Below are 26,202 nucleotides of genomic sequence, written 5' to 3'. Positions count from 1 at the left end.
AAGGGAATGGGGAGAGGTGGTAGGCCTTCTGGGGCTGGAGCAATGGGCTGTAAGGCCCCATGGGCAGGGGTGGGGGGAGCGGACAGGCAGGTGGACAGACAGACAGGAAACATAGAGCAAGACGGCCAACCACATGGAGGAAGGCAAGGTGGAAGTGACAAAGGGTGGTCACTCTTGGGGCTGGTGGGCGCCTCAGTGACGGTGGGACCTGGAGAGGACATGTGGAGGGCACGTGGTGGCTTGGGGGACCCATGCCACCTACATACATCCCTGGCTCAAGGGGTAGTGACTTCCGACCCCTTGACACAACTCAAAGGCTCTCACACCAGTTCCTAAGAAAGAAACAAAAAGAGAAAAAAGCAACTCCGAGCTTCTGAGGCGGGAGAGCTGTCTGAAGGCTCCCTCCCATCTGTGTGGAAGTGAGCGCAGCTGTGGAGAGAGCAGCGGTGAACATGGCCGCCGGGGCTGGGGCTGCTAGCCGGAGGTGGACTTGCTGGTTTTGCCATCTCTTGCATTTATTATGACAAGCAGGTGACCCTGCGAGGGGGATGGGGTGGGGGTGGGGTACAATCAGGGGGAAGGACGGGGACCTTGGCCTTTAGGGGAAAAAAAAGGGAGCCATCTCCGAACGTTTGTACCTCTTTAGGGCAGACTCTGGGTTCTCTTGGAAACAGAACCCCAATGGTGGGGAGTGGTCATTGGCACATACGGAGGACCTCCTGCTTCTCCGAAGAAGGAGGAGAGAGAGAGAGAGAGAGAGAGAGAGAGAGAGAGAGAGAGAGAGAGAGAGAGAGAGAGAGAGAGAACAGAGGTGGAGGAAGGAGCTTGGTGGGGGGGGGCTGTTTGGAAAGAGCAAGGTGCTTCTGGAAACTTCCTGGCTCCAGAGGCCTGTTCTGGAAACCCTCTGCCTTCTGTTGAGCCTGAGTAACCCCCCACCCCCACCCCAAGGAGGATGCTGGGAGCTGGTCTTCAGCCCCGGGCTCCTGCTAGTTCCCCCAGAGCAGCCCCAGGTTGTGAAGACCCGCTCAGTAAAGGAAAACCAATGACAGAGAAGCGCTAAAGCGAAACCAAAAACCCCACCAACGCAAAGAAAGGCAGATCCAGAAGTGGCGTGGAGCGCACACCATCTGCCCGGGAGGGGCCGGAGGGAGTAAAGAAAGAATGGGGAGGGGGATGCAAGACTGGAAAAGAGAAGAAAGAGGGGGAGGCCTTTTCTCCCCCCGAGATGCCATTTAGGAGAGTAAAGGGAACTCAAGACTCACTGCCAGCGGCGCTGGTGGGATTGGCAGCAGAGAGAATTACGTGAGTAGGGGTAGAAAGATTGGTTACGTCATGGAGCTGGCTGAGGACCGAAGACCGCCGGCGCAGAGCACCCTGAAATGAAGCGCTTCTCTTGAAGGTACTCACTACCTCCATCTGTGGGAGAGAAAATGAGATAAAGTTTGGCTTGTACTGTTCTCCGGCCACTGCAGCAGGGGTGGGGCTGGGAGCGCAGGCGCCACGCTGGGCACGCAGCGTGGCAGAAAGCTTCCTCAAGCGCCACCCGCCCACCTGCCCACTCTGAACAAAGGATTAGTGGTCACGAGCAGGGGGCTTGAACTCAGGGACACACTGCAAACGTTTTAGGAAGACTCATTCACAATATGCTCAGGACAAGGCACTCGTCAGTAAATACCTGTGTCCGCCATACTTTGTTATCCTAGGTCAGTAGCTCTCAACCTTTTTTCCGCCCCAACACACCTGAGGGACATGACACACGCCTATTAGAAGCGAGGCCAAGCAGTGGAATTCTCCGCCATGCACAGCAGGAAACCCACTGGCAAGGCTGGAGCGCTGGAAGGTTGTGAGAACCAGGATCGCCTCGTCTACGTCTGCAGAAAAATGAGACTGCTCTAGAGTTGTGGGGCCTCACCAAGGCGCTCTGTGTTTCCCACAGTGGGAACTTCTTTCTCAGCACACTAGGCAGTAGGGGCCAAGCAGACAGACTCAGGGGGCACATCCCGAGGAAGAGTGACTAAGCCTTATCAACGGTTCCCTGGGGTCGGCATGTGCCAAGAACTGGGCAGGCCAGGCTGGCCTGACATGGTTGGGGGACTGTCCTAACGGTGAGGGCAGGTCTCTGGACTTTGAGGGTGGAGCTGACCTGTGGAAACTGTTGAACAATAGAACTGGAGGACTGATGTGAGCGGGAAAGTGAGTCTGGACCCCCCAAGGCCCCCCCCCAGGATTGACTGGAAGGCAGCTTGGGTGCCCAAACCCCCTTGTCTCCCAATGGGAAGGAGCATTCTCATTCCCCTCAGACAGTCTGTGGGGAGGGGAGACGCGGGGCTGCAGGCTGGATGCTCTGGAGCCTACACTGTGCTGTCACCATCTCTTTGGGGACCCCTTTCCTCCCCTAAAGACAGGAGTGTGAGTTCTTTGAGGGTGTCAGATACTCCACTTGAAGGACTAGCGTTTCGGGAAATGATGGTGAGAGTAGCTAGCTGTTTCAGACAGACTGTACTTTTAGCACCATTAGAAGTGGCATTGGCTGCCCAGTTTTGGGGGTGGAAAATTTGTGTGGCTTGCCAAATCCAGAAGCCTGGGCCAGGCCAGTCTAGAGCATGGCTTTCATGGGATGTCAAGGCGGGGAGCATCTTCTTGCAATCCAAAGGGCCGCTCTGAACCAGTGGCGCTCAAATAGGGGGTTGTTTCAGCATTCCGGAGAAGCACGGTGAATGCAGCCTGATAAAGTCACGGGTTCTGGGAAGGAATTCAAGTGCCTTTAGTGCAAGGATGGTCGGTGCTGGGGCCCCTCGCGGGCTGTGGGATGAGGGAGACTGTATGACCGGGGATGAGGCCCTCCCCTGGGGGCCCCGCTTCCTCGTGAGGAAAGCAGGGGGGTGCCAGGACTCCAAGAGCTCACGGAAGACGAAAGACACCAGGCGGCGACAGGATCAGGGAGAACCCTACTGCCTTCCGTACCCTCGAGGGGGCCAACTGAGACGGGAAGAGTGGCCAGGAGGGCTCGCAGGGAGGTGTGCGTGGGTCTCTTAATGTTGCGCAGGAAGATTGACCTCAGGCCAAGAACTTCAGGGTCCAGTGACGGCAGCTCAACCCACTGGCTGGGACAGGCAGGTGTTAAGGGACCTGCCTGGCCACCCTACACAGTCCTCACTCTCTGGGCTCGGGCAGGGGTCATGCTGCCTTGGGCAGCTTCCAGGTGACTTGGTGTGGCCACACTGATGCGTGATGGGACGGGAGGGGGTGAGTGTGAGCAAGCCCGTGACTGACGGAGGTGACCCTCGGGTGACCCTGAGGAAGGAAGCAAGCAGAGTCCCCCACAGAAGGGGGCCGGGGGAGTCAGACAGCAGAGCAGGCGGGCACTTAGAGGTGACAGAGGAGCAGGAAGCCAAGTGGGTGGGCTAACCCTCAAGCTGCGGAGATGAAAGCTCAAGAGAAAGGTGAGGGTGGATTGGGGATGAACTGGCAGTGGGCGGGATCGGGCCCAGGGGGCAAGCCTGACCTGGGGTGCATGCTCCAGGAACAGCTTGGGGTACTCACTGGGCGGGGGCAGTAAGGGGAAGGTCCTGTGGAGCATTGGGGCCAGGCTCCAGGGTCCCTGACTGGGTGACAGGGGCCATGCAGGACAAGGAGGGACAAGGAGGAACTTTCCCTAGGTCTGAGCAGAAGGCAGAGAGCAAGGAGGGTGGGGTAGCCTGAGGCATCCAGGCAAGAATGAGGAACAGAGGTCAGCTGCAATGGGATGGGGAGGAGGGGGAGGGAAGGATGGGGAGCAGCAGCAAGTATGGAATGTTCTGGAAAGGTGGCTAGGCAGAGTTGAGGCCCAGAGAGGGTAGAGCACGTCTGGCTGACGGCCTTGGCCTCCAAGAGCCCTAACATTTGGAGCTCGAGGCTATCAGGAAGGACACAGTTTGACAAACAAGACTTTCCATGGAATTCACAGGCTAATGCTTCCCAGGGGGTGGGGGGACAGCTACAGGGAGACCAGAAACCTTGCTTCTTCTCAGGCCCTCTCCCATGCCCCCCTCCTACTAGGCCAGGTGCGAGAGTCGCTTACCTGTGTCTGGATTCGGTTGAGGCCTCGGAACCAGAGGATCTGGCCCCTGCGGAGCTCCCGCTCAGCATGGTCAATCTCTTCCTCCCCCTCAGCCAGCTCCTCATCGGTCATCTCGTCCTTCCCAGGCCCGTGTCCTGCCTCCTTCAGGCACTTGAGCCGGCTGGTAGGGATGGTGGCAATGACCTGAGGACCGGAGCCAACGTGACTTTAGTTAGTGTCTTGGTACCCTCAGCTAGGTCCGGCCTCCCGCCCCTCCAGGCCTCTTGGACCCTCATTCCTGTGGCCAGACTTGTGGGGAGGGGGGGGAGGCTCCTGCTGGCCCCCAAGGTGAACTCTGGGTACATTAGCCTGGGGCCGGCGTCTTCCCTCTGAAGGGCTTGCTTTGCAGGAGCTGGACGAGGTGTTGCTGGTCGGATCTGCAGGCAGATCCTCTTTCTCCCCACACCACTTCCACTTAAGGGCTTACTGGCATCTTCCCCATATACCTGCCACACCACCCCCAAGTATGAAGGCTGGGGGGCTGTCCGGGGTCCCTGAAGTGTACACTCTGGAGTGCCCAGGACTGACTGAGCTTGGGCTCCTCCAAGCTGAAGTCTGAGCATCAGGGGCTGTGGTTGTGAGAGGCCGGGCAGCCTGGGAGTGGCCAGCTATGTCAAATGTTACCCTTGGGTGCAAACTGCTCCAGAAGCCATGCTCCTTGGCACCTGAGCCCCTCAGTGGGTAGGGCTCACAGTCTGCCACGGGGACAATGGGACAATGGGAAAGTTGCTGCCATAGCCAGACAACCAGGGCACCAGGAGAGCAGCCAGAAGGAAGTGCGGATGCTTGGGGCAGAGCCGAGGCCAACCCCTGGAGGAGAAGACACTACACTGGCCGGGGAGGATGAGTCCAAGGAGCTGCGTGAATGTGGGGCAGGCCTGAGCGGGTGGGACAGCACTGGGGCTTGAGGCCAGAGAGGAAGGAAGGGGAGAGAGAGCAATGGTCCTCGAGGCCAGAAGGGACCAACTCTTATAAGCCTTGTGGGTAGCAGAGAAGCATATCTTCTGGCGTTCTTTGGGCCACGTTGCCAGGGTTTTGGCCTGAACACACAGCTCTGGAGCTGAGCAGAGAGCTGGGGAAGCAAGGAGGTGCCACAGCGGCCACTGGCTGCCAAGGAGAGGGCGCTGATTGGCTTGGCAGGCAGTCAGTCAGGGTGGGGAGGTGGCCGGGCATGCAGGTAGATGGGGGTTAGGGAGGGAAGGCTCAGGGAGGAGCACAGAGAGGGGGGAACTGGGAAGTGATGTAGTTTGGTTGGGAAGAAGAAGGGAGAAGAGGGGCAGAATGCTCTAGAAACCTGCAGAAATGCTTTCAGAAGCCTCCTGTGTGCACCTGGCCTGGCCCAAGTAAAGGACTGTGTTTTGACAAATCTCTAGCCACCCAGTATGTTCTTTCCTAACACAGTCATTTAAGGCTATATATTTCCCTCTAAGCACAGTTTTGGCTGCATTCCCAGATCTGGATGTTTTGTATTTGCATTTTCCATCAGGTCAACATGTTTTGTAATTTCCCTTGAGATGGTCTCGTTAAGGTGTAGATTATTTAGTGGTGTGTTGTTTGACTTCAAACACTTAGAGGTTTCCTAAGCCATTCAGGTCTAAGGTGTGATGTTCTGCTCCTATCATGGGAAGATGGGAAGCAGTAGGTAGTGTTCCTGGGCCATGGGGCATTCCTGCCATGGCCGTTGCTATCCCCTCTGCTTGATGCTGTTACATGTGGCGTGGACCTAGGCCTTGGTGTGTCAGCGGTGAAAGAGGCCGTCTGCCTGATGTGCACAGCATGTGCCCACGTGCTTTCCTTTCCCAGGAGTAGGGCTGGAGCCTTCCTTGTGGTGCCTGTCGCCAATGAAAGAGTGGGGTGGCTGGAAGGTGGGCTGAGTAAACCATCAAGGCAGATACTCACCTGTCCCCAGACCAGCTCCCCGAAACCAACGAAGAGGCACCAGAGCCACTGCTCTGTGGACAATGGGGAGCAACTGAAGGGCTTCCCGCCAAATTGGACGATGACAATCTGTAGAATATGGATGGTGGGTGGCTGTGGGACTCCTTTTGCCAGCTCAAAGCCCCCCTTAGGCCACCCTCTATCCCAAGCAAGGCCTAGCCCTGTGCCCCCTCCTCTAGCCTTGGGGACCAGCCATTCTGCTCAGCAGGCCGCTTGGGCACACCCTGGAAGTCTTCTGCTTTTCCAGTCTCTGGGCTCCTCCCCTGCATATGTTCCTCAGAGGGGCTGACAACACAGTGTAGGATGTCCACAGTGACAACCCCTCACTCAGGGAAGAGAGCATCTTTGACCAAACCTTTTGGAATTATGGCGCCTTTATAGATAGCAGTGTGTCAGCACCGGGGCAGAAAACATCTCCTAAAGAACTTTCTGGATTTTCAGTGGCCTCATGCCAAGAATTGAGTTCTAGAAATGGAAACAGCCGAGCTGGAGAGAGCCAGGCAGGGCCAATTCTTGAATCTAGAAGAAGAGTCCCCTTTGATTGCTAACCACAATACCCCTCTGGCACCCAATAGGTGAACCATGGCAAGCCTAAGGGTATTTTGAAGGCCAAGTACAGAGGGCGAGGGTGGGTGGGTGCAGGAGGTGAGTGGAAACCACTGCCCCGTTACTCGGTGCTGCCCGGCCAGGAGCCGCCCTCCTACCTGGATGGCGAAGGTGCCCAGGACGATGGTGCAGAAGATGGGGTTGCGGAAGATGCCGTCGAAGACGTTGCGCTCGCCGTGGATCTTGCGGGCGTTGATCTCGTTGAAGAGCTGCATCATGACGAAGGTGTTGAAGATGATGGTGTAGTGCTCCGAGGGCGGCGAGTGCAGCGGCGCGTTCCTTCCGCTGTCGATGTCAAAGAAGAGCTCCCCTGGGAGTAGAGGGGGGGCGAGTGAGCCAGAGGACCCCATCGCACCCCTCATGGCTGGTCCCGCCTAGGTCTCTCAGTAGCCTGGAGACAGATGACGCCACAAGCTTGCTGGGACGCTGGGGTCGGGACGATATGCCTATTTCTCCACCAATGCCCTATGTTTCTTGGGGTCTCTGGGCACAGGGTTGAAAGGTAGGGGCTGCAGGGTAGGCTCGAGGAACAGGGCAGGCCTAGGCACCCCCGTGCGGCTGCCTCGCCCCTGCTTGGACTTAGCCCTCCTCTCTGCTCCGGTGGTCTCGACCCCTTTTGCCTCTGCCCTGCACAGCTGACCTGGCCATCACCAGCTTCCTTCCCCTTGCTCCCTGCTCCTCTTTGCTCTTTCTCCCTCTCCTTCCTCCCTCTCCTCCCACAACTCCAAGCACAACTCAGAGTCTCAGAGGAGCAGCTGTGGCTGCAGGAGGGCCCACTGCCCGTGATGGCTGCAGCAGACAAGCGTGGGCACCCTGGGCCCTGAGCTTACCGACGAAGAGCAGCGTGAAGATGATGGTGAGCTGGTAGACGGCGTGACCCAGGATATTCTTCATCATGGTGCGCGAGATCAGGGGCTTGTCCCGCCCATACGGCTTCCGGAGCAGCAGTGACTCAGTGGGTGGCTCTGTCGCCAGGGCCAGGGAGGCAAATGTGTCCATGATCAAGTTCACCCACAACATCTGCACGGCTTTGAGAGGAGAGTCCTGTGGAGAGAAGGCAGTCACCCATCTTGTTGGGCCGGCACCCAACAGCCCCTGGGCTCCCAGGGAGAAACTCAGCTTTGGCTGGTTTTACATGAACCTGCAACAGTTATAAACATGACATTATAATGTGGCTTCTCCATCTATGAGCAAGAAATGACCAGCAATCCTAGTCAATCCTAGAGCAGGATGTGGAACGAACCGTCTGTGGACTGAAATCAAAGACTTGGCTGAAATCATAAGGAACGTCTGCCTTGCGCATTGCGCTCCAGTAAAGACTCTCTCTCACGATCACATGGACCATGGTGACTGGGAAGCTTTGGGGGCAGGGAGTTGATGTTCTCGGGGTGGGGGGGGAGGGAGGAGAAAAGCTGCCGCACTTGAAGAATGCGATTGGCGTGTCATGGAACAGCGCTTATGGAAACGGTTGACTCGGTATAGGTTTTGCTGTGTCTATCTTAAACAACAAGAACAAAAGAAGAGAACGATTAAAAAAAACCAAAACACAAAAGACGTGTGGCTTCTCCAGCCTTCAGTCCAGTCCTCGTGGGAGTTGTCAAGGCGGTGACTTTTCACAGGCTATCACCAGGCCTGGCATCTGAGACCCGTTTGGGGAGGGTTGGACTCCTCCTCCTGGCCTTACAGCTAGTTGTCAAATGCGTAACCGGCTGGGTCTGGGGCTTTCAGATACCTGCTTTGAAAATGTGACCGGTCTCATGTGACTTTTTATATGGACAATCCCAGAAAGCCCTCAAGAACACCTCTAGAGCTGATAGAGGTCGTTAGCAAGGGTGCAGGCTGCAAGCTCAAACCACAGAAACCAGGTGGGTTTCCATATGCCCGCCAGCAGTGAGAAATGTGAAAGGGAAATTACGAAAGTTCCACTTAGAAGAACATCTAAGAGAATAAAGTAAAAACAAACAAACAAAAAAAGAGAATAAAGTACTCAGGACTCAACTATGCAATGAAAACCATCAAACAGAGGGAGATTGAAGGAGACTCAAATAAATGGAAAGACATTCTGCGTTCACGGACTGGATTATCAAGATGTCAGTACAACCCTGATCAACATCCCAACAGGCTTCTTCACAGTTAAAGAAGAGCCCCTATTTCACTAAGAAATGGCAAGCAGTTCCATCTAACTAAAGTAATTGTGAAGAACAAAGTCAGGAGGATCCACACTTCCTAACTTCAGAAAATATTATTCAACTACAGTAATCAAACCAGCCTGGAACCGGTATAATAGGGGTTCAGTATAAGGGGGAAGAAAGGGGAACTGATCACAAGAACTGACATAGACCCCTCCCCAGGGTGTTGAACAACAGAGACACGGATGAAGGGAGACAGTGGATGGTGTAAGAAATGAAAATAATAATTTATAATTTATCAGGGTTTCATAAGGATGGGAGGGTGGCAGAGGAAGGAAAAAATGAGGAACTGATATCAAGGGCTCAAGTAGAAAGGAAATGTTTTGACAATGATGATGGCAACAAATGTACAAATGTGCTTGAGACAATATGGATGGATGGATGGATTGTGAGAAGTGTATGAGCCCCAACAAAATGATTTATTAAACAAAAGGGAAGAAGAACAACAAAGACATCCATAGACTAATAGTATAGAATTGAGAATCCAGAGACAAACCCAGACTATCTACGGTCAATGGGGAAGGAAGAGTCTCTTCAGTAAATGGTGCTGGGAAAATTGGGTTTCCACATCACAGAGCAGCAGTGCATTTGTCAGCATGGCCCTTCTAGTTATAGGGTTTGTCACTCTCACCAAATGGTGGGGGAAGACTGTGCAGAGTGAGGTGTTTATGGCCCACCAAGGGGAATGGATAACTTGTTAATAATGTAAGTAAGGCAGCTGGTACCATCGGAACCGAACAGTGCATATACAGTCAGTGTATGGAACTCTAGCGTGGGCATGGGTCAATTTTGTACTGTGCCACCTCCAAAGAGCCAGGTGGGGAGCACAGTTTCCGGACCCTAGATCTGTGTGCCAAACCTTGTCAATCAAGGAGACAGAGAGCTGTGACCCCACAGATGACAGCAGAGGTAGGAGACAGAGTACGGGGCCTTGTTGGCCCAAGGAGTAAGAGAACTCAGTAGCCTTGGGAAGGAGGGTTTGCTGGTGCAGTGGGTGCCTCCCAAGCATTTGTCCGGGGAGCCAGGCTTGCTGATCCCAGGAGCAAGAGTCGAGTGCCATCTGGTCAAGGCTTACTGGTGGAGTGTCTCTCAAGTATATATCAGGAGAGTTTCAAGAGCTTAGTAACACTGGGCCAAGCAAGGCAGAGGCCAAGGGGCCATGTGACTGAGAGAAAGCTGTGCCTGTGGAAGAACTGTATTCTGGGTCATTCTTGAACCTGAATTGTAATGTTAGACTTCCCTAATAAACCCCACAACTGACAGTCTGTCTGTGAGTCCTGTGTGGCCGTTGCACCAAATAATCCAATCCCCTGAGAAGCAGAGGGTGCCATGGGAGGGAAGGGTGGTGTCAGAATTGGTCAAGAAAGTTGGCTAGGGGACTGGCTGACCACCTCACAGGAATTGGCTCTGGGCTGGTGCTGATGATGAGTCTAGATCTCACCCTCTGTGAAGTCAGACACTGCCCTGATGCCATTTTTACAGCCCCACACAAGAATGAGTCAAGATCCACGTTTCACACCACACGTGAAAACCAAACCCAAAGGGTTCAAGGACCTAGATATGAGAATGAACCCCTTGAACGCCTTAGAAGAAAACCCAAGGGGAGATGACTGTGGGCCTAGTTTTTAAGAATGGAGTATCAGGTATCTGACCCATCCAAAGCACACATGGCAAAAGACAAAAGAGATGAATGGGACCTCATGCAACAACTCCATACTTTTGTTTCTCAAAGGACTGTATCAACGAAGTGAAAAAGTTAACCTATCTAGGGGGGAAATGTTCAGGAAGCGTGTATCTGCTAAGAGTCTAATATCCCCCCCCCAATATGGAGAACGTGTACAGGTTAACAACAGACAAAGAACACAATTGAAATATGGACAAAGGACCCAAAAGAGACATTTCACCAAAGAGGATCTTCAAATGGCCGGCCAGACACAGTGGGCTCAGCACTGTGTGATCCCAGTCATGTAGAATGACACGAATCGGCAAGTGCATGGAGACCACAGTTCATTAGCGGTGACCCAGGGCAGGAAAGAGGGAGACGGGGGAAGCCATGGTTTGGGGAGCAGTGAGTTCATGGTGATGGGAAGCTGCCACTAAGTCAGTACAATGATTGTGCCACTTGATTGGTGTAGTTGATTCCACTGCCAAATGCGCACTCTCTACGTTTACAACAGAAAGAGCAGCAGCGGCTGCTGCCTAGCTAACAACCAAACACCTCTGTGTGGGATTTCTTTTCTTCATTTGAAGGTTTAAAATCATGGTTTGTTGATGGCAACACATGTACAGATGTGCTTGACACAATGGATGGATGGATGGATTTTGGTAAGAGTTGTACGAGTCCCCCCAAAAAATGATTTAAAAAATCATGGTTTGGGGTGACATTCCAGTCAAAGGGCCTAATGCTTGTCATGTTTCTGCGCTACCTTCTAGTTGGCTGGACAGCTTCAACTTCCACCCAAGGAACAACTGTTGGCCTTTCTTCTAGGAAGAGAAGGAGGAACTGAAACGCATGTCTTATTGCCTCCGTGAACAGCCATCTCCTTTCCCAAGAGGCCAGAGGAAATGGATGTGCCCGGCTACCGTTCCTGAAGGTTTTGAGCAGAGTCTATAGAAGACTGCCGATCAAAAGGAGGAAAGTATAAAACAGATTTTCAAATGTTCATTAATTCTCGACTTCCTAGAACCACACAGGTTAAGAGTCCCCCTGAGACTGTTCTCGGAGGCAATAATCTTAAAAACGTCAAGCTTTACGTCACAACCAGTCCTTGATGTCACCTGTAAAGCACGTCTGTGTTGAGCCTTCAGCTCTTTTAAAGAATTATCTAGAAAATTGGCAAGGATAACTCTAAAGGTGGCATGAGAAGTGTAGGGGGCAGCGAGTCGATGTGAATTTCACAGGAATCATAAGAAGAAAGAGGGGAAAGTGCCCCATGCCCAGTCTTCCCTCACTGAGTGACTGGAGGCCAGAAATGGCTCGACTGGCCTTCTCTTCCTCACCTTTGCTTTGTTGGTTCAAACCACCCGCATCTTGCATGTTTCCCAGAAGGGACCGACACAAAAGCGACAGAGAAGAGGTGAGCGGTTGCTGGGGCTGGAAAGGGGGTGGCGGGGGTGGGGGGGGTTGGGGGGAAGGGCCGAGTTCAGGCTTTCTGTTTGGCGTGAGGAAAGTTCTGGGGGCAAGATGAGGCACTGGCTGCACAACATGGTGCCTGCACCGTGTCGCTGAAAATGTTCACTAGAAACTGGTGACATTTATGTCATATGAACTGTACCTCCATCCAAAAAAGAAGGAGAAGAAGAAAGCTTGTAAGGATCGAGTTGATCAGTAACTAAATTAACAGCCTGCTAGAAAAACGACCTGTCACGCGTTAACGGAAAAGAAATCAATCTTGGCGCTCAGCAATGGGGCCAAGGGGGCCATTCGGAAAGAGGGGGAGGCTTGTCACACAGTGAAACATGGACTTGCCGGCTGGCCCAGCAGTTCCCAGCACAGGCTGGAGGGACACCATGTGGTCTTAGTCACAACGAGGACCCACATCGTGCTGCAGGGAGGAGCGACGGCGGCCCCACTCATAGCAAGGCAACAGAGTCACAGGCAGAGGAGAGGTGAAGGCGCCCTGGTGACGTTATGGGGTAAGCCTTGGATCCCTAACTGCAAGGTCCGCAGTTCAAACCCACTAGCTGCTCTGCAGGAGATAGCTGGGTGGTTTGCCCCTGGGAAACCCTGGCTAGGGTCCCTGTGAGTTGGAAGGAGAGGGAGCATGGGGAGGGACTGCCCACTTGCAAACAGAAAACTTTGGGGTATGTGGATTTTCTCTGAATGGAAATAAAACTGCAGCCAACACAAACAAACAATTGCTCCGCTGGCCTGTCTTGGGTGCCCACCTGAGTGATGCAGGCCCCTGTGAAGGCCACGATCACGGCCACCACATTGACCGTCAGCTGGAACTGCAGGAACTTGGAGATGCTGTCGTAGACATTGCGGCCCCACATCACAGCCTTGACGATGCTGGTGAAGTTGTCGTCCGTCAGGATGATGTCGGAGGCCTCCTTGGCCACGTCTGTCCCTGCGATGCCCTAGGGCACACACACACACACACACACACATATACACACAGTCCCTATAGAGAGCACCCACCAGGGGCTACCTCCACCTTTCCCCTCCAACAGCAAGCTGTCTCACATCACATCCAGGCCACACCTAGTGGCCCACAAGTCTTGTGGGGAGGGCAGAGGAGACTGCCTTTGTGGGCCCATAAGGTTGAGTTCAACCACATGGGTGACGAGTTAGCACCGTCAGCCTGCTCACCACAAGCTTGGCAATTCAAACTCACCAGCCACTCTGGGGGAGAGGCAGGAGGTAGCCTGCTCTGGTAAGGATGAAAAGTCTGAGAATCCCCAAAGGGCAGTTCCACTGTGTCCTGTAGGGACATCGTGAGTCAGAATTGACCCAATAGCAGTGATGTACTCAGCGGTGGAGGGAGGTGTGGGTGCTGGTATCTGAGATCTTGGGCAGACGAGGGAGTGTGGAGGCCTACACTCAGAGCTAACTCAGGAGTTTCGGGCCAGACAGGAAGTACATGTGTGTGTGAGGTCATTGAAGGGATATTCAGGAATGCCACTAGTCAGACTTGGGGCTAGGGGTCTTCTTCGTCCAGGAGTTTCTTGAGGTGAATTGGAAACGGGACTGTTCAGCAGGCACCAGGACTGATATGTGCCCCCCTCCCCAAACGCCTTTCCCCACTTCCCTTCCCTCTGCCATGTGCCTGGGGCCACTGTATCCTCTGGCATGACCACACCAAATGCCTTTAGACGATGCACATGGGTGTCCTTTGGAGTGCAGGACTACCAGAGACCCAGAAGCCAGGGTGTGGAAGAGCGAACCTTCCAGCGCTGCACCACCTGCCTCCACCATAAGCTACCACTTTTCAGCACTGAGTTGATGGCAGGGAGGGCCGGTGGCGAGGGCCACTCTGTGGTACCACTCTTTGAGGAGGGCTGTCCACAGCGGCTCACCATGGCAAAGCCCACATCGGCCTTCTTGAGGGCTGGCCCGTCGTTGGTGCCGTCCCCGGTTACAGCCACCACCTGCCTCTGTTCCCCAGTCGTGCTGTCGATGATCCCTGGAACACGGGGTCGGGAGGGGGTTCCACCTGTCACCACAGCCCACCATCCCAGTCTACAGTGGCTCCCTGTTACCTGTGGAATCAAGTCCCCAAGACTTAACTGCATAGCCCCCCACCTCCCGTGGGCCTGGGCAGGGACAGGAGGTAATAAAGATGTGGTGGTTGGCAGCTTGGAGAAGAAACCCCTCTCCCATGCATCAAGTTTCTGAGGCTCCACGTGTCCCCCAGTGCTGGATCTGGAGGTGGGGACAGGGAACAGGTGGGCACTTACCTTTGACCAAGGTGTGTTTGTCGGTGGGAGAAGAGCGGGCAAGGACCCTCAGCTTGGGCCATACCTTGTCCAGCCGCTCCTGCTCTATCTGGGGGAGGGGAGCACACACAGGTGGTAGAGTTCAGGCTGCGTGGTCAGCAAGGGAGGAGGCTGAGGTGGGGAAGGGCCAGCCCATACAGAGGTCCAGCTAAGAAGATGCAGATCCCCCAGAACCTCAACTGGACCTCCAGAGCTAAAGACACAGACACCACATTGGGGGTGGGGGGTGGGTAGTACTAGCTTGGGGCAGTCCCTGGGGTGCCTACCTCGCCCTTCTCATTTCGGATCCGCCGGTTGAACTCCTTTCCCTCCAGACACAGGAAGTCCTCCCCTGGCTGGATGATGCCGCACTTGGCTGCGATGGCCCGGGCCGTATTGATGTTGTCGCCGGTCACCATGCGCACAGTGATGCCAGCACGTTGGCACTTGCGGATGGCTTCAGGGACCTAGAGGAGATGGGGAAGTAGGCCTCAGGAATGTAGCAATAGTGCCCTGAAAGCCACTTGGGTGTCCCTCAAGACATGGGCTAGTCCCGAACAGGTGGAAGAGGACAGGCAGGGGAGGCAGTCTCGACAGCCCCATTTCACACAGGGGCTGGGTGCCCGTCATCTGGGTCTTTGTTCTGGAGAAGAACGAGGAAGTTGCCGCCCTGGCCTGTCTGCCTGCTAGTCTCTCAAGTTGTCTTTGCCTGAGGCCAGATCTTCAGCTTCCGGACCGGCTCTTGCTAGAGGAGTGGACTGTTGGTTTGGGCACAAAACCTTTTCATTTCCAAATAGTAGCTTCAGGAAGGAACGCCAGGTCAGTGGGAGAGGTGGGTCTGGTCTGCAGTCTAGGGGGCATGTACGGCCCCAGCTGAACAGAGAAAAGAGGGGCCCCACTCAGGCTGACAAGTCCTGGGAAAAAATCCACTTGAGCCCTCTGCACCCCAGAAATGTCTCTGGGATGCTGCTGTTTGTTCGGTGGGTTGGGGGTGGAGGAAAGGATCTTGGGATGTGGGATTCAGCTTCTGGCCTGGCTCTGAAGCAAGTGGAAAGCAGCCCTCTCCTGCCACCAGGTGGCCGTGAACAGCCAAAGGCCTGGGCAGTCCGGGACCTTTACTAGAGCAGCCACAAGGCACCCTTCCTGGTCTGACCCCGTCCATCCATCACCTTGCGGCCTCTGTCCCACCCTGGACTCTGTAAATGAGTGACTTGGATCAGAAGACGGGCTGCTCTGCTCTTGTAAAGAGTTCCAGTCTCAGAAACCCACAGGGACAGTTCGACCCTCTCCTATAGGGTTGCAAGGCTCTCAGCAGAGCGAAGGAGGGGAAGGCAGGCTGGTGGCCTTGGGACTCCACACCCCAGTGCTCAGCTGCACAGCCCAACCTGGGTCTTCCTGAGGTGGCCGTGTAGAACCTTGTCCATCATGTGACCCTCTTGGAGCCTCTTCCCCTTGGCCACCATACTTGGTGGTTGCCTCAATCTAGACCAGGCTCTCCCACTGGTAAAACCCAACCAGCCCTCCTCTCCCCTCCCCTTCCCTCCCTTCACTCCACTTCCTCTGCTCTGGGCTTGGTCCCCTCTCTGCCCCTTCTTTAGAGAGTCTGCTCCTGCCCCAGTGGCATCACCAAGAGGTAGATGATTCTAGAATTTCTCAGGCTAGAACCTTTACTCTGAGCTTTGTAAGCTTCAACTGCAACTAAAGTCTCTCACCGGTTCCTCAATCAGCCTCCCCGAGCTAACCCCCTTCCCCAGTCTGCTCTGACTCCTTCCTTTCTCAAGCCCCCGCCTCCTGAGCCCCTTTGTGTCCACCCTCTGTTGAGCAGGCAAGTTTGCGACCCTGGCAGATAAGTCCCCAGTGGTACACACAGAGGAGAACATGCCCACCTCGGGCCGCACAGGGTCCTCGATGCCCACCACAGCGATGCAGGTGAGGTCGCCCACGATCACATTCTCGTGGTCCCATGCCGGCTCCTGGCCAGCAGGGAAGTCCCGGTAGGCAATGCAGATGGTGCGGAGGCCATCGCAGGCCATCGGCTCGATGATCTTTTTCACCATCTCATCCCGGTCCCTTGGACGGAAGATGCGCAGCTCCCCATTGCTGTTTAGAATGTTGGAGCACCTAGAACAGGGGACAACCCTACTGAGATCAAGAGGGTCCCCAGGGTGGGCATACCTTAGTCTCATCTGGGAATGTGACCAAGGAGATAGAAATTCTGCTAACCCTGGAAGCTTCTGGTAGCTTCTCTCATAAGGGACCATGAGTGCTGGTAGGATTTAGGCCAGAGAGGGATGGTCTTTGTGCCAGGCTGGGGAGGCTGTAACTTGGCAGAATTTGGCAGGGGGCAAAGGCTGGTGGAAATGTTTTGGAGTTTTCTATCGTAGTGCAGTTGTGCATAGCTTACTTGTGCATTCCAAAGGGGCACATTGGAGGATCGGTGTTGACACATCAGGTGGCCATGCCTCAGAACCCCAGCCCCCCCCCCCCCCGCAAGAAAGCCTGTCTCCTCTCGCCATGGCTCCACTCACTTTTTAAGGAGGATCTCCGAGGCACCCTTGCTGAAGAGGCGGAAGCTGCCATCAGGCATGCGGATGACGGTGCTCATGGACTTGCGGACAGAGTTGAAAGTGTATACTTTGTAAAGCTTGTCTTCTGGCATCTGCTCGCGCACAGGCTGGAAGTCCCTCTGGAGGTCCAGGATGAAGCCCAGCAGAGCACACTCCGTTTTATTGCCCACTTGGCGTGGAAGGCCTCCTTCCTTCTCTGGAGGCTGCCAAGCCAAGAGCACTCATGGCGTTTGGGGCCCGTGGCCATGGTCCCCTATGCCCTGTGACCCTGGCATCAGCCCAGCCACATCCCACCAACATTCCCATCATCCTCTCACCTTGAGAGGGCAGGAGGCCTGGATCAAGAGCACCCAGTCAGGCTCAGGCTGGACAGAGGGCCATTAGTGGCCCCAGGCCCCCCCCCCCCACCTCTGGTGAAGCCAAAGACCCAGCCCACCCGCCTGCCCGTCCTGGCGGCTGGCTCACTAGGATTTTGGTGGTGTAGGCACTGTTGATGGAGATGGCGTGGACCAGGAGGTCGAGTATCTTGGGGGTGAGGGCGGTGGGGGCCGGGACCTCCTTGTAGTGGGTGTCCCCCAGGTAGGACTGGACCACGGTCATGCGGTTGGTGGTCAGCGTGCCAGTCTTGTCTGAGCAAATGGCCGTGGCATTGCCCATGGTCTCACAGGCATCCAGGTGACGTACCAGATTGTTGTCTTTCATCATTTTCTGTGAGAGGCACAGACGGGGGCTTTGGTGGCCACGATGTATGCAGGTCTCAGTGCAACTTCTTGTCCCCTGCTTGGCCAGTTCCACCCACCCTTCTGGCTGACCCAGCCAATGCCAGGTGGGTGCCTACCCGATCCACAGAATCCAAGCCACCAGAGCACCCTTGTCCATACTACATGTACCCCAGAGCCCTCCCTCCATCCTGCTAAGGGCCAGCCCAGAGAGTCCCATTTTCTCGGGCTTAACAGAGGGTCCAGGATGCTGGGTGGGGAAACCCTGCTGTTCCCACAGTGCCACCTGGCCAGATGGCCAGTTAACCGCCACTTATAACAAGGGAGGGGCCTGCTGGAATTCCTTGGCACGTTGAGCAGCTAACAGCAATGCTAGCAGTTCAAAGCCACCAGTGGCTCTGTGGGAGAAAGACGAGGCTGTCTGCTCCCACAAAGAGTTTCATTTTTAGAACCCCACAGGGCCAGTTCTACTCTGTCCTAGAGGGCCACTAGAAGTCAGAATTGGCGCCATGGCAGTGAGGTCATTTGGACTCCTAATGACCCTTTTCGGGGTAGGGGGGAACTGTTCCCGCAGGTATCCAAGACTACCAATCTTTGCGAAAGCAGGCAGAGTCATCTTAATCCCGCAGAGCTGCTGGGGGGTTTGAATTACCAACTTTGAGGCTACCAGCCCTGCGCTTACCCCACAACACTAGCGAGGCTCCATGACCTGACACCAAATCCCAAACATCTGGTGGGCCTAGCTTTGCTTCCATCATTCCAACCCTAGGTTTCCCGGCAGAGCCTCCGTGGGCTCTTGTTTCTTTGTTCTTGTTGTGGTCGGGGCTACATACGACACTGGTGACCTCGTTGGCCTCATCACTATCAGCGTCGTTACCTTGACAGAGTAAGCTAAGGAGATGGTGACGGCCAGAGGCAGGCCCTCCGGGACGGCCACGACCAGCACGGTGACGCCAATGATGAAGAACTTCACGAAGTACTGCACATAGACCGGCGTGCACTCGGCCAGCCACAGCCGGCCCTGGACAACGAAGGTCTCGATGACGAAGTAGAGGACCAGGATGATCACAGTGATGGCGGACATCACCAGCCCTGGGGGGGGGGCAGGGGAGTCGGGGTCAAGGTTCAGGACAAGCCTCTTCCAGTGGGGCATGATGGGGTGACGGTGGGGCCTCCTTGGACGCTGGGAAGGGCTGTGGCACTGGTGGGGGCGGGGGGTGGGGACAAGTCTGCAGGCCCATGAGTGGAGCTTGGAAGCGCCCAGTTTTGGCCAGGCCTGAGTGGAAGCTTTGAAAGGGTGCCCTGCCCAGGTGGCACGCACCTGCCTTCCCGATCTGCACAGCCAGCTTGGTAAGCTTGCCCTGCAGGACTGACTTCTCCTTCTTGGGCACGCTGGCCTTCTTCTTCTCCCGTTCCTCCAGCTCCCCACCCTCGGCGCTCTTCAGGGGCTGCATCTCCATGGCAACAGCCCCATCCTGCTTCTTAGCTGCACAAAGAGGAAGCCCCAAGCCTAGGTTAGGACCCAGTCAGCCTCTCCACCTCCCTTTTCTGCCCCGGTCAGCCCAGAGCCCCAGGGGGCAGGCAGGTGCCACAGGGGTGGAAGGACAGAGACAGCACAAGTCACTTTGGCACACAGCACAGAGTGGCCAATCCTGAGAGCAAGGGGCTGGACACATTCTCACCCGCCCGCCGCCCACCGGGCAGGCTCTCTCCTGGACGTCCTTGCTACTACAGGTGGCTATTGCCAGGGAAACGGGCTGCTGCTGGGCCAGCCTCACAGCCCTCCCTGTTTTATCTGTCCATCTGTCCAGACCCCTTTTGCCTGCTGAGCTCTGTCTCCCCGACTCCTTCCCACTGCCGCTTCCCCACGTGTTCCTGGGTCCCTGCATCTGACTCACTCTGGCTGGATAGAGTTTTTCTTGGAAGGCTGAGACCATGTCAGCAAACAGTCCAGTCATCTGTGAATGCCCCCCCCCCTACTTGTTAAAAGCTGACTTGGGAACTGGCCCAGACTGTCCCTTCACGTGCCAACTTTCGATGTTAAGCCTGGGGGGCCACCAGCTATCCTGCTCTCGACGTGTGTGCGTCCCTGGGCCACAGTGGTGCCCGCCCCTGTGACCCCACACCCCACTGGGCCTCTGCACCGCTGCCCCGCATTACCTTTGGTCTGGCTACTCTCCATGGCCCCATCCTGTTGCTTGCCTACAACGGAAGAGGAACGACAGACGCAGAGACTTGAGAACATCGACAGGGCGTGCGCTCAGGCACACGCACATACACATGCACACGCACACACGACAGAGGACAGAAGGTAGAGCCAGTGTTCAATGGAAAAGGGAGGAGAAAGGCTTGAATGCCATCCTCGGGGCCGGGCGGCCTGATGGGAGGATGGCAGTGAAGCTGGGGATCCCCATGGGTAGACTCACCTCCAAGGGCAGGATGTTCACTTCTATGTGGGATTCTGGAGGAGCTCTGGGGTGGGGGTGGGGAACCCTGCCCAAGTGGGACATCTCCATCTCTAAGAGTCACTGAAAGGAATTCTGACCCTTGGTCGCTGTCCTCGCCTTCCTGGGGAGCTGTTCGGGGACCAGTGGAGGGTCTCAGGCAGAGAGACTCTATACTGAGTCACTCAATGGGAGGGGGCTTGGTGTGGCTAAGACAAAGTGACACAGGTCCCTGGCGACTCTAGGACAGTGCCTCAGGAAGCTTCTAGGGCCCAGAGCTGGGACACTGAGTCCCTGCATAAACTAAGTTCAGTGTGGCTCCACTTTCCCTGGGTTGATTGGGAGGCGGGGGGAACATGCCAATGTCACACTCCGTGTCTTCTACCCCTGACCATCTGGGGCACCCTTCCTTGTGGCAGCCAGCACCCCCATCACCTTCAAAGGTGACATATGATTTGTTGGAACCTTTGTCTACACAGCCCCCCACAGAAGTGTGGCCGGGTAAACGCTAGTTGCGGACAAGGTCTCCTCTCATCCGAGGAAGGCCCCCGAAGAGCCAGCTGGGCTCCCCTCATTGTGGAGGCTGGAGGGGGACACGGGGCTTTTGGAAGACATCTGTCCTTGCCGCCTCTGTCCAGGCCTCACTCGGGAGCCATCCTCCCCACTGCCTGCTGCTCCGTCCCATCTTCCTGGCTGCTGTGGGTCTGGAATCTACTATCTTCTCGACCCCAGGCGGGCCATGATCCTCTCCAACGGCAAAGCCTAAGGGGAGCTTAGAGAAGTGGAGGAACCCTGCGGCAAAGACCAAGTGGGAGCTGCTGGCTCTCCAGAAACTGGCTGACCTTTCTTCTCCTTCTTCTCCTCCTCCTCTCCGCCAGCACCGAGCAAGGTGAAGATGATGCCTGTCTGCGAGTTCACCCCCACAGCCGTCACCACCATTCTTCCAGAACCTTCCATGACATGGGTGCCTGGCCCAACAACAGAGAGCGACTGAGATGGAGGTTCGCATGGAACGTCCATCCCAGGCAGCTCAGAAACAGGATTTAGCAGCCAGGGTCCCCGCGAGATTGAGGCCAAGCAAAACCGGTGGGGCCACGGGCACCACACCTGAAAGCAGCATGGGGTCCTTGTCCGCTGCCTTTCGCACGTGGTCTGACTCCCCGGTCAGTGAGCTCTCGTCAATCTTCAGGTCGTTTCCCTGGATGAGCACCCCGTCGGCGGGCAGTAGGTCCCCTAGAGGTCGAGCAGAGCACCCTGTCACCCAGTGTCCTTCTTTTGTCGCCCTACCCCACCTAACTGAACTCACTCCTGGCCAGCTGGAGTTCAGCTGCCACGGGGCAGATGGGCCCAGCACTCACCATACTTGACCTGGGCGATGTCTCCCACCACCAGCGTAGCCACGGGCACCTGCAGGAGCTGCCCATTGCGGATGACCGTGAACTTCTGCTCCTGTTCGATGCGGCTCTGCAGGCCTCGGAATTGCTTCTCCTTGCTCCAGTCGTTGAAGGCCGTGACCAGCACCACGCAGATGACGGACAGCAGAATGGCCGCGCCCTCGATCCAGCCGGCTTCTGCCTCGCCCTCGTCTTCGGCCCCGGCCGCCACGTTCCCGCAGGCTGTGCCCAGGTCGAGAGGACCCCCTCAAGCCCTGCCCTCCCTCCATGACACCTGCCCACCCGGCAGCCCGCTCCCTACCCCTGACCCGCACTGCCCCTCTGGCACTACCCCTCACCCTCGCTCTCCTCTCCGGGTGGTGCGTAGAATGAAAGGCCCAAGGAGACAATGGCGGCCACCTCCAGGATGATGAGGGTCACATCCTGCAGGGCCTCCCACACCAGCTGCAGGAAAGTCTTGGGCTGCTTTGGGGGGATGAAGTTCTGCCCGTAGATCTGCCGGCGCTTGTCCAGGTCAGTGGCGTTGTCCGCCAGGCCTGCTCAGATGGGGAGGCGGGCGGGAAGCACAGAACAGGGGCAAGGGGACCATGAGCTCTGAGAAGGTGGTTGTCTGAGTCTACTTGTGGAAGCCCAGTCTACCCAGGGCTACCTCTAAAGTGGGGCTTAGAGCCCAGAGATCGTGTGCCCAGTGAGATTGGAACTCAAGAGAGAGCATGGCCCGCCATGCTCCTGGAGGCCAGGGCAACTGTGGGAAGGTTTCTCTCGCTGCCTCTGTTGGGATTCTCTGGCTTTGTCCGAGGGAAATCTAGATGCTGGAACCCCTCGACTTGGCCATGGCCTCTCCCATCTCCAGCGGAGCTTTAGCTGGACGGGGCACTGAGCCCCGATTCCGTAGGTGACCACCAGCATGACACCCGCAGACATTCAGCCAAACTCAGGAAGTGGTTTCACCCTCCCTACCCTGCCACCAGTCACCTATCCTCATCCAAGCATGTGACCTCACATGAAATCCCTGTGGATGAGAGGTTGGGGGCCTGTAGGGTCCAGGTGGGAGCCAGTAAGGAACCCCAGACAGAGATGGCCCTGAGGATGATCACACCCCTCCCAGTCTCTTTGAATCCCACGCTCCATTTCAGGGCTAAAGCAGCAATGGTCTCTGGAAGCTGCCGAAGCTCACTCAAGGTTCCCCAGCTGGGAATGGCATCCAGGCCTTCAACCTCCCTCATCTGATTGCTTTCCTCCTGATGCCCAACCATCCCCTGGCCCTGCCCCCAGCATCCCTCCCCCCCCTGTCCCACCAGGCCCTTTTTCAGGCCTCCCGCATCTGTTTCCCTTCAGGCCCGAGTGCATACAGCCCCACACTGGCCTCTAGTGGATGGCTGGCAGCTAGCCGCTTCCACTGGAGTACTGGGCCCACTCCTGAAGCTCCTCACAGGGACAGTACACCAGGCAAAGGGGCAGATCCCTGCCCACACTGGTGCCTAAAGGGGCTGGAGGCTTCTGGGTTGGGTAGAGGCTCTGCTGAGACTGGACCACATAGTGTCCTCCCGCCCCCACCCAGAAGGGCAGCAGCTGTCCCTGCCTCTCTCCCTTGGGCACCGGCTCGGGTTTCCTCTATCTGATGCCCGCAGCTTCCCCAGGTGGGGGCAGGGAGCCCAGGAACAGAGGGGAGAGGACCTGCTCGAGCTTGCCTCCCATCTATCCAGCTGCAGAATCAAGGGCAAAACCAGGCTGAGGGACCTGCAATGCGTCCCCTTCCTGGCCTTAGACAGGCAGTGACTCTCAGCTGGGCCTGTGGTCAGGGGTCTGCGCGGCCCCCAAATCCACCCTTGTTGGTTGAGCTCTCCTAAGCCCAGCAGGGCAGCCCAGTTCCAAGGCTTGGGGGCAGGGCTGGTTGGCTGGCATGGACACAGATGCCACTGGAATTGGATTAGGGCCACATCATGTCAGCTTTCAGCTAGTGTTCCCAATGAGACCAGGGAGGGGACAGGGTTGGACCAGGTCCCTGAACAAGTCTGTCTCAAAAACTCAGCTCCCTGCCACTCTAGGCCTTCCCTTTAGGAATGTCTTCCCCATCCCAGGTCCTCCCATTCTCCTGGGCACCCCCACCTTACTATCTCTTCCCGTTAGCCCGGGCCTGCTTTCTGGATGCTGTAGAGCTGGCCTGTGTCACCCGGCCGGCTCCCTTTTCTGGGGCAGGGGAACCCCATCAGTCAGAGGCCAGGCCACCCACCTGGGCCAGGCAGCAGGCTTGCGCCCCAGCCACTGTGGCGGGCTCCCAGGGGCCTTGACATTTTCAATATTTAACAAGGCCTGACAGGCAGAGGGAAGTGCAGCCAGCTAAAGACCATCTGCTTCCTTTTATCTGGGAGAGGTCAGCGCCCTTGTTGTTCTCGGCCCTCCTCCCCATCCCCTGTCCCAGTCCCCAATCCTGTTGGGGGAGGGAGAAGGAGGCAGAAGAGCCATCTGGCTGCCCCCCACCTGCCCCCTGCCCAGACTGAGGACACCAGGGTGGGTCCCAGCAAGGGCACTCGCCCTTCCCATCACCTGGGCCCTCTGCACTCTCCCCACCCCCCACAGAGGGACTTTCTGGAACCCAGCCTGGTGAGGAGAGTTTTCAAGGATGAGCGTGGGAGGTTGGGAAGGAGGCTATGTTGTTGTGGGCCAGGCTCAGGCCAGTAACAGCGGGAGACGCACAAGCCTTGGTGACGGTGATGGTGACGGATGGGGCAAGGGCTGCCAAGAGTGGAGGTACCAGCTGAGGCGAGAGCTGAGGAGACCATGGAGTCCCCAGGCCAGGAATTTGCAAGTGAACAGTCAAGGCTGGTGGAATCTTTCACTTTCTCTCCAAGTGGATGTACCCTGGAGAAGCTACTACAGGAGGGGACCAGTGACGAGGGTGGGAGGATCAGGAGCCTGCTAACTGTACGCCAAGGGTCGGGCCTGACACACACACACACACACACACACACACACACACACACACACACACACACACACACCCTCAGTGCTGAGGATTGACCAACAGACTTACCCTCTGTGGGGGAGGTCTTCAGCCTCCGGCAGAGCCCGCCAACATCCCCATAGGCTTCCTGAACCTTCTGCAGGGCTTCAGCCCCTCGCAGCTCCATGAGGGAGCGCAGCTCAGCCAGCGTGCACCCAAAGCCACCAGCATGGGGGGCTTCCCGCTGCTGCTGGGGCTTGGGGTAGAACTCAATGGCACTGTTGGCCATGTCACCCATCCTGCCTGTCCAAGCCACTAGAGACAGGCGACCCCCTGAGGTCCCAGCACCCCGCTGAGAGAGGCCAGTGATGGAGTGGCCGGCGTGTGAACCCCTGTGGAGAAGGGGGGAGAAGCAGGCAAACCAAAGCTCAGTCCACATCTGCACCCACTGAACCCTTGGGCTGGGGCCCCCATGAGTGAGGACCCATGCTCCATCCCTCCCGCAGCCCCACACTTGCCTGCTCAAGGCTCAGTCCGTGCTGCTGTGGGCATGCTACAGAGCCTGGCAGTCTTCGGGCGCGGCCTCAGGGCTAGTGGGCCCAGGGAGTGCGCCAAGCCATGGACAGGGCCAGCTGGGCTCCGGGTCACGGCTTAGCACGCTGAGTGTCTCTTCGGCCCTGAGGGGACCTGGGGTGGGCCCAGGGGCCGGGAGAGGCGGGTGTGAGGAAGAGAGAGAGAAGGGTGTGGAACTAGAAGCGCCCAGAAGCAAGGCAAAAGGCCTCCATGTGCTCTGCAGACGGAGCCTTGGTCGGCACCCCTGGGGGGGGGAGTGGGGGGGGCTCTGAATGTGGGAGGGAGGCAGCCGACAAGCGGGCCACCTGGGATGGTCAGATGAGGGTGTCAGGGAGTAAGAAGTGAGGAGAGAAGGGTGGGGGTACTGGGCAAGATTCCTTTTGAAGGGCAAACGGGGGAAGTGGCAAAATCACTTGAAACAGCCAGTATCTGGACTCCCTCTCCCTGTGCTTCAGCCCGTCCAGGTGCCCCCACATCCTCAGGACCGCCTCTCTGACTCCAGGACTGAGCACAGAGCTCTCCGGAGAGAACGGGATTGAACCGGCCAGCACAACAGTTGCTGAGGCTAAGCAGAGGGGCCCACATCCCGTGATCCTTTCCATCGGCCACGGGATGACTTTGGCTCATTTGTAATCTAGTCGACACCTTCCTGGAGGAGGAAACACGGGTTGGGTGATGCTGGCTGGCTCTGGCTAGGACCAAGGCAGCTGGTTTCCTCCCTCCTGGCCCGGGGCCTGGGCGAGGTCGGTGGATCCCACGCCCCTCCACCCTGACCCAGGATGGGTTCCCCTGCCCCATGTATGTGGCCTATGACTTGAACTTGACTCATGGTACAGCAACTAGGTAGATCAGCAGAGCCCAGCTGCATTCCTTCCCAGCTCCGGTACCACTGCCTCACTATCCCTTAGAATTCAGACTACCTCTCCCTTGCTGCCTGCCATGCAGGTCCTGCACCCTACCTCTTGCCCAACAGGTGCTAGGTTCCCTAGATTGCGGCCGACCACCCACTGCCCTTTCAGCCCCACATCAAGAGAACAGAACCCTTCCCCAAGGATCTCAGCCTCTGAGGCCTCGCCATTCAGCCCTACTGTACACCGGGCAAGGCCTACACATCCCCTCCCTTGACAGATAGGAAGTCTCCCGGGGGATCCGCCTCAGAGGGCACTGGCCCAAGGGATGCATATCCAGCCTCAGGACCTGTCAGATTTAGGGCAGTGGTGGGTGGTGGGGAGTGGTGGGGGCATGCTTGCTGTGAGATAGTCTCTCTGGGTGACTCTCCCTCTCAGCCACCACTCCCAATGTCACAGCTTT

At 56.6% G+C, this 26,202-nt stretch overlaps 1 protein-coding gene across 2 annotated transcripts in view; it reads right to left on the bottom strand.

The window, feature by feature from the left end:
- ATP2B3 (ATPase plasma membrane Ca2+ transporting 3) overlaps positions 1 to 24,695 on the bottom strand; it is a 30,686-nt gene extending 5,991 nt beyond the window's left edge. Inside the window, exons 1-19 of one of the 2 annotated variants that reach the window (XM_075539160.1) lie at positions 24,409 to 24,695; positions 21,713 to 21,910; positions 21,339 to 21,596; positions 21,088 to 21,213; positions 20,823 to 20,948; positions 18,858 to 19,022; positions 18,414 to 18,628; positions 17,283 to 17,525; positions 16,779 to 17,020; positions 16,137 to 16,371; positions 14,538 to 14,717; positions 14,233 to 14,320; positions 13,852 to 13,958; positions 12,721 to 12,912; positions 7,474 to 7,687; positions 6,742 to 6,953; positions 5,999 to 6,106; positions 4,061 to 4,243; positions 558 to 1,416 (exon numbers count right to left, since the gene is read on the bottom strand). In XM_075539160.1, coding sequence (XP_075395275.1) covers positions 1,252 to 1,416; positions 4,061 to 4,243; positions 5,999 to 6,106; positions 6,742 to 6,953; positions 7,474 to 7,687; positions 12,721 to 12,912; positions 13,852 to 13,958; positions 14,233 to 14,320; positions 14,538 to 14,717; positions 16,137 to 16,371; positions 16,779 to 17,020; positions 17,283 to 17,525; positions 18,414 to 18,628; positions 18,858 to 19,022; positions 20,823 to 20,948; positions 21,088 to 21,213; positions 21,339 to 21,596; positions 21,713 to 21,910; positions 24,409 to 24,616 — 3,465 coding nt within the window. In that variant the 5' untranslated portion in view covers positions 24,617 to 24,695 and the 3' untranslated portion in view covers positions 558 to 1,251. Of the gene's footprint in view, positions 1 to 557; positions 1,417 to 4,060; positions 4,244 to 5,998; positions 6,107 to 6,741; positions 6,954 to 7,473; positions 7,688 to 12,720; positions 12,913 to 13,851; positions 13,959 to 14,232; positions 14,321 to 14,537; positions 14,718 to 16,136; positions 16,372 to 16,778; positions 17,021 to 17,282; positions 17,526 to 18,413; positions 18,629 to 18,857; positions 19,023 to 20,822; positions 20,949 to 21,087; positions 21,214 to 21,338; positions 21,597 to 21,712; positions 21,911 to 24,408 lie in introns of those variants that run through there. The other variant, XM_075539159.1, reaches the window with a different exon arrangement.
- Positions 24,696 to 26,202: the final 1,507 nt, after the last annotated feature.

Source organism: Tenrec ecaudatus, chromosome X, assembly GCF_050624435.1.
Source record: "Tenrec ecaudatus isolate mTenEca1 chromosome X, mTenEca1.hap1, whole genome shotgun sequence".
NCBI lineage: Eukaryota > Metazoa > Chordata > Mammalia > Afrosoricida > Tenrecidae > Tenrec > Tenrec ecaudatus.
Note: the sequence above shows the minus strand (reverse complement) of the source record. Positions and strands in the feature narration are given on the sequence as shown.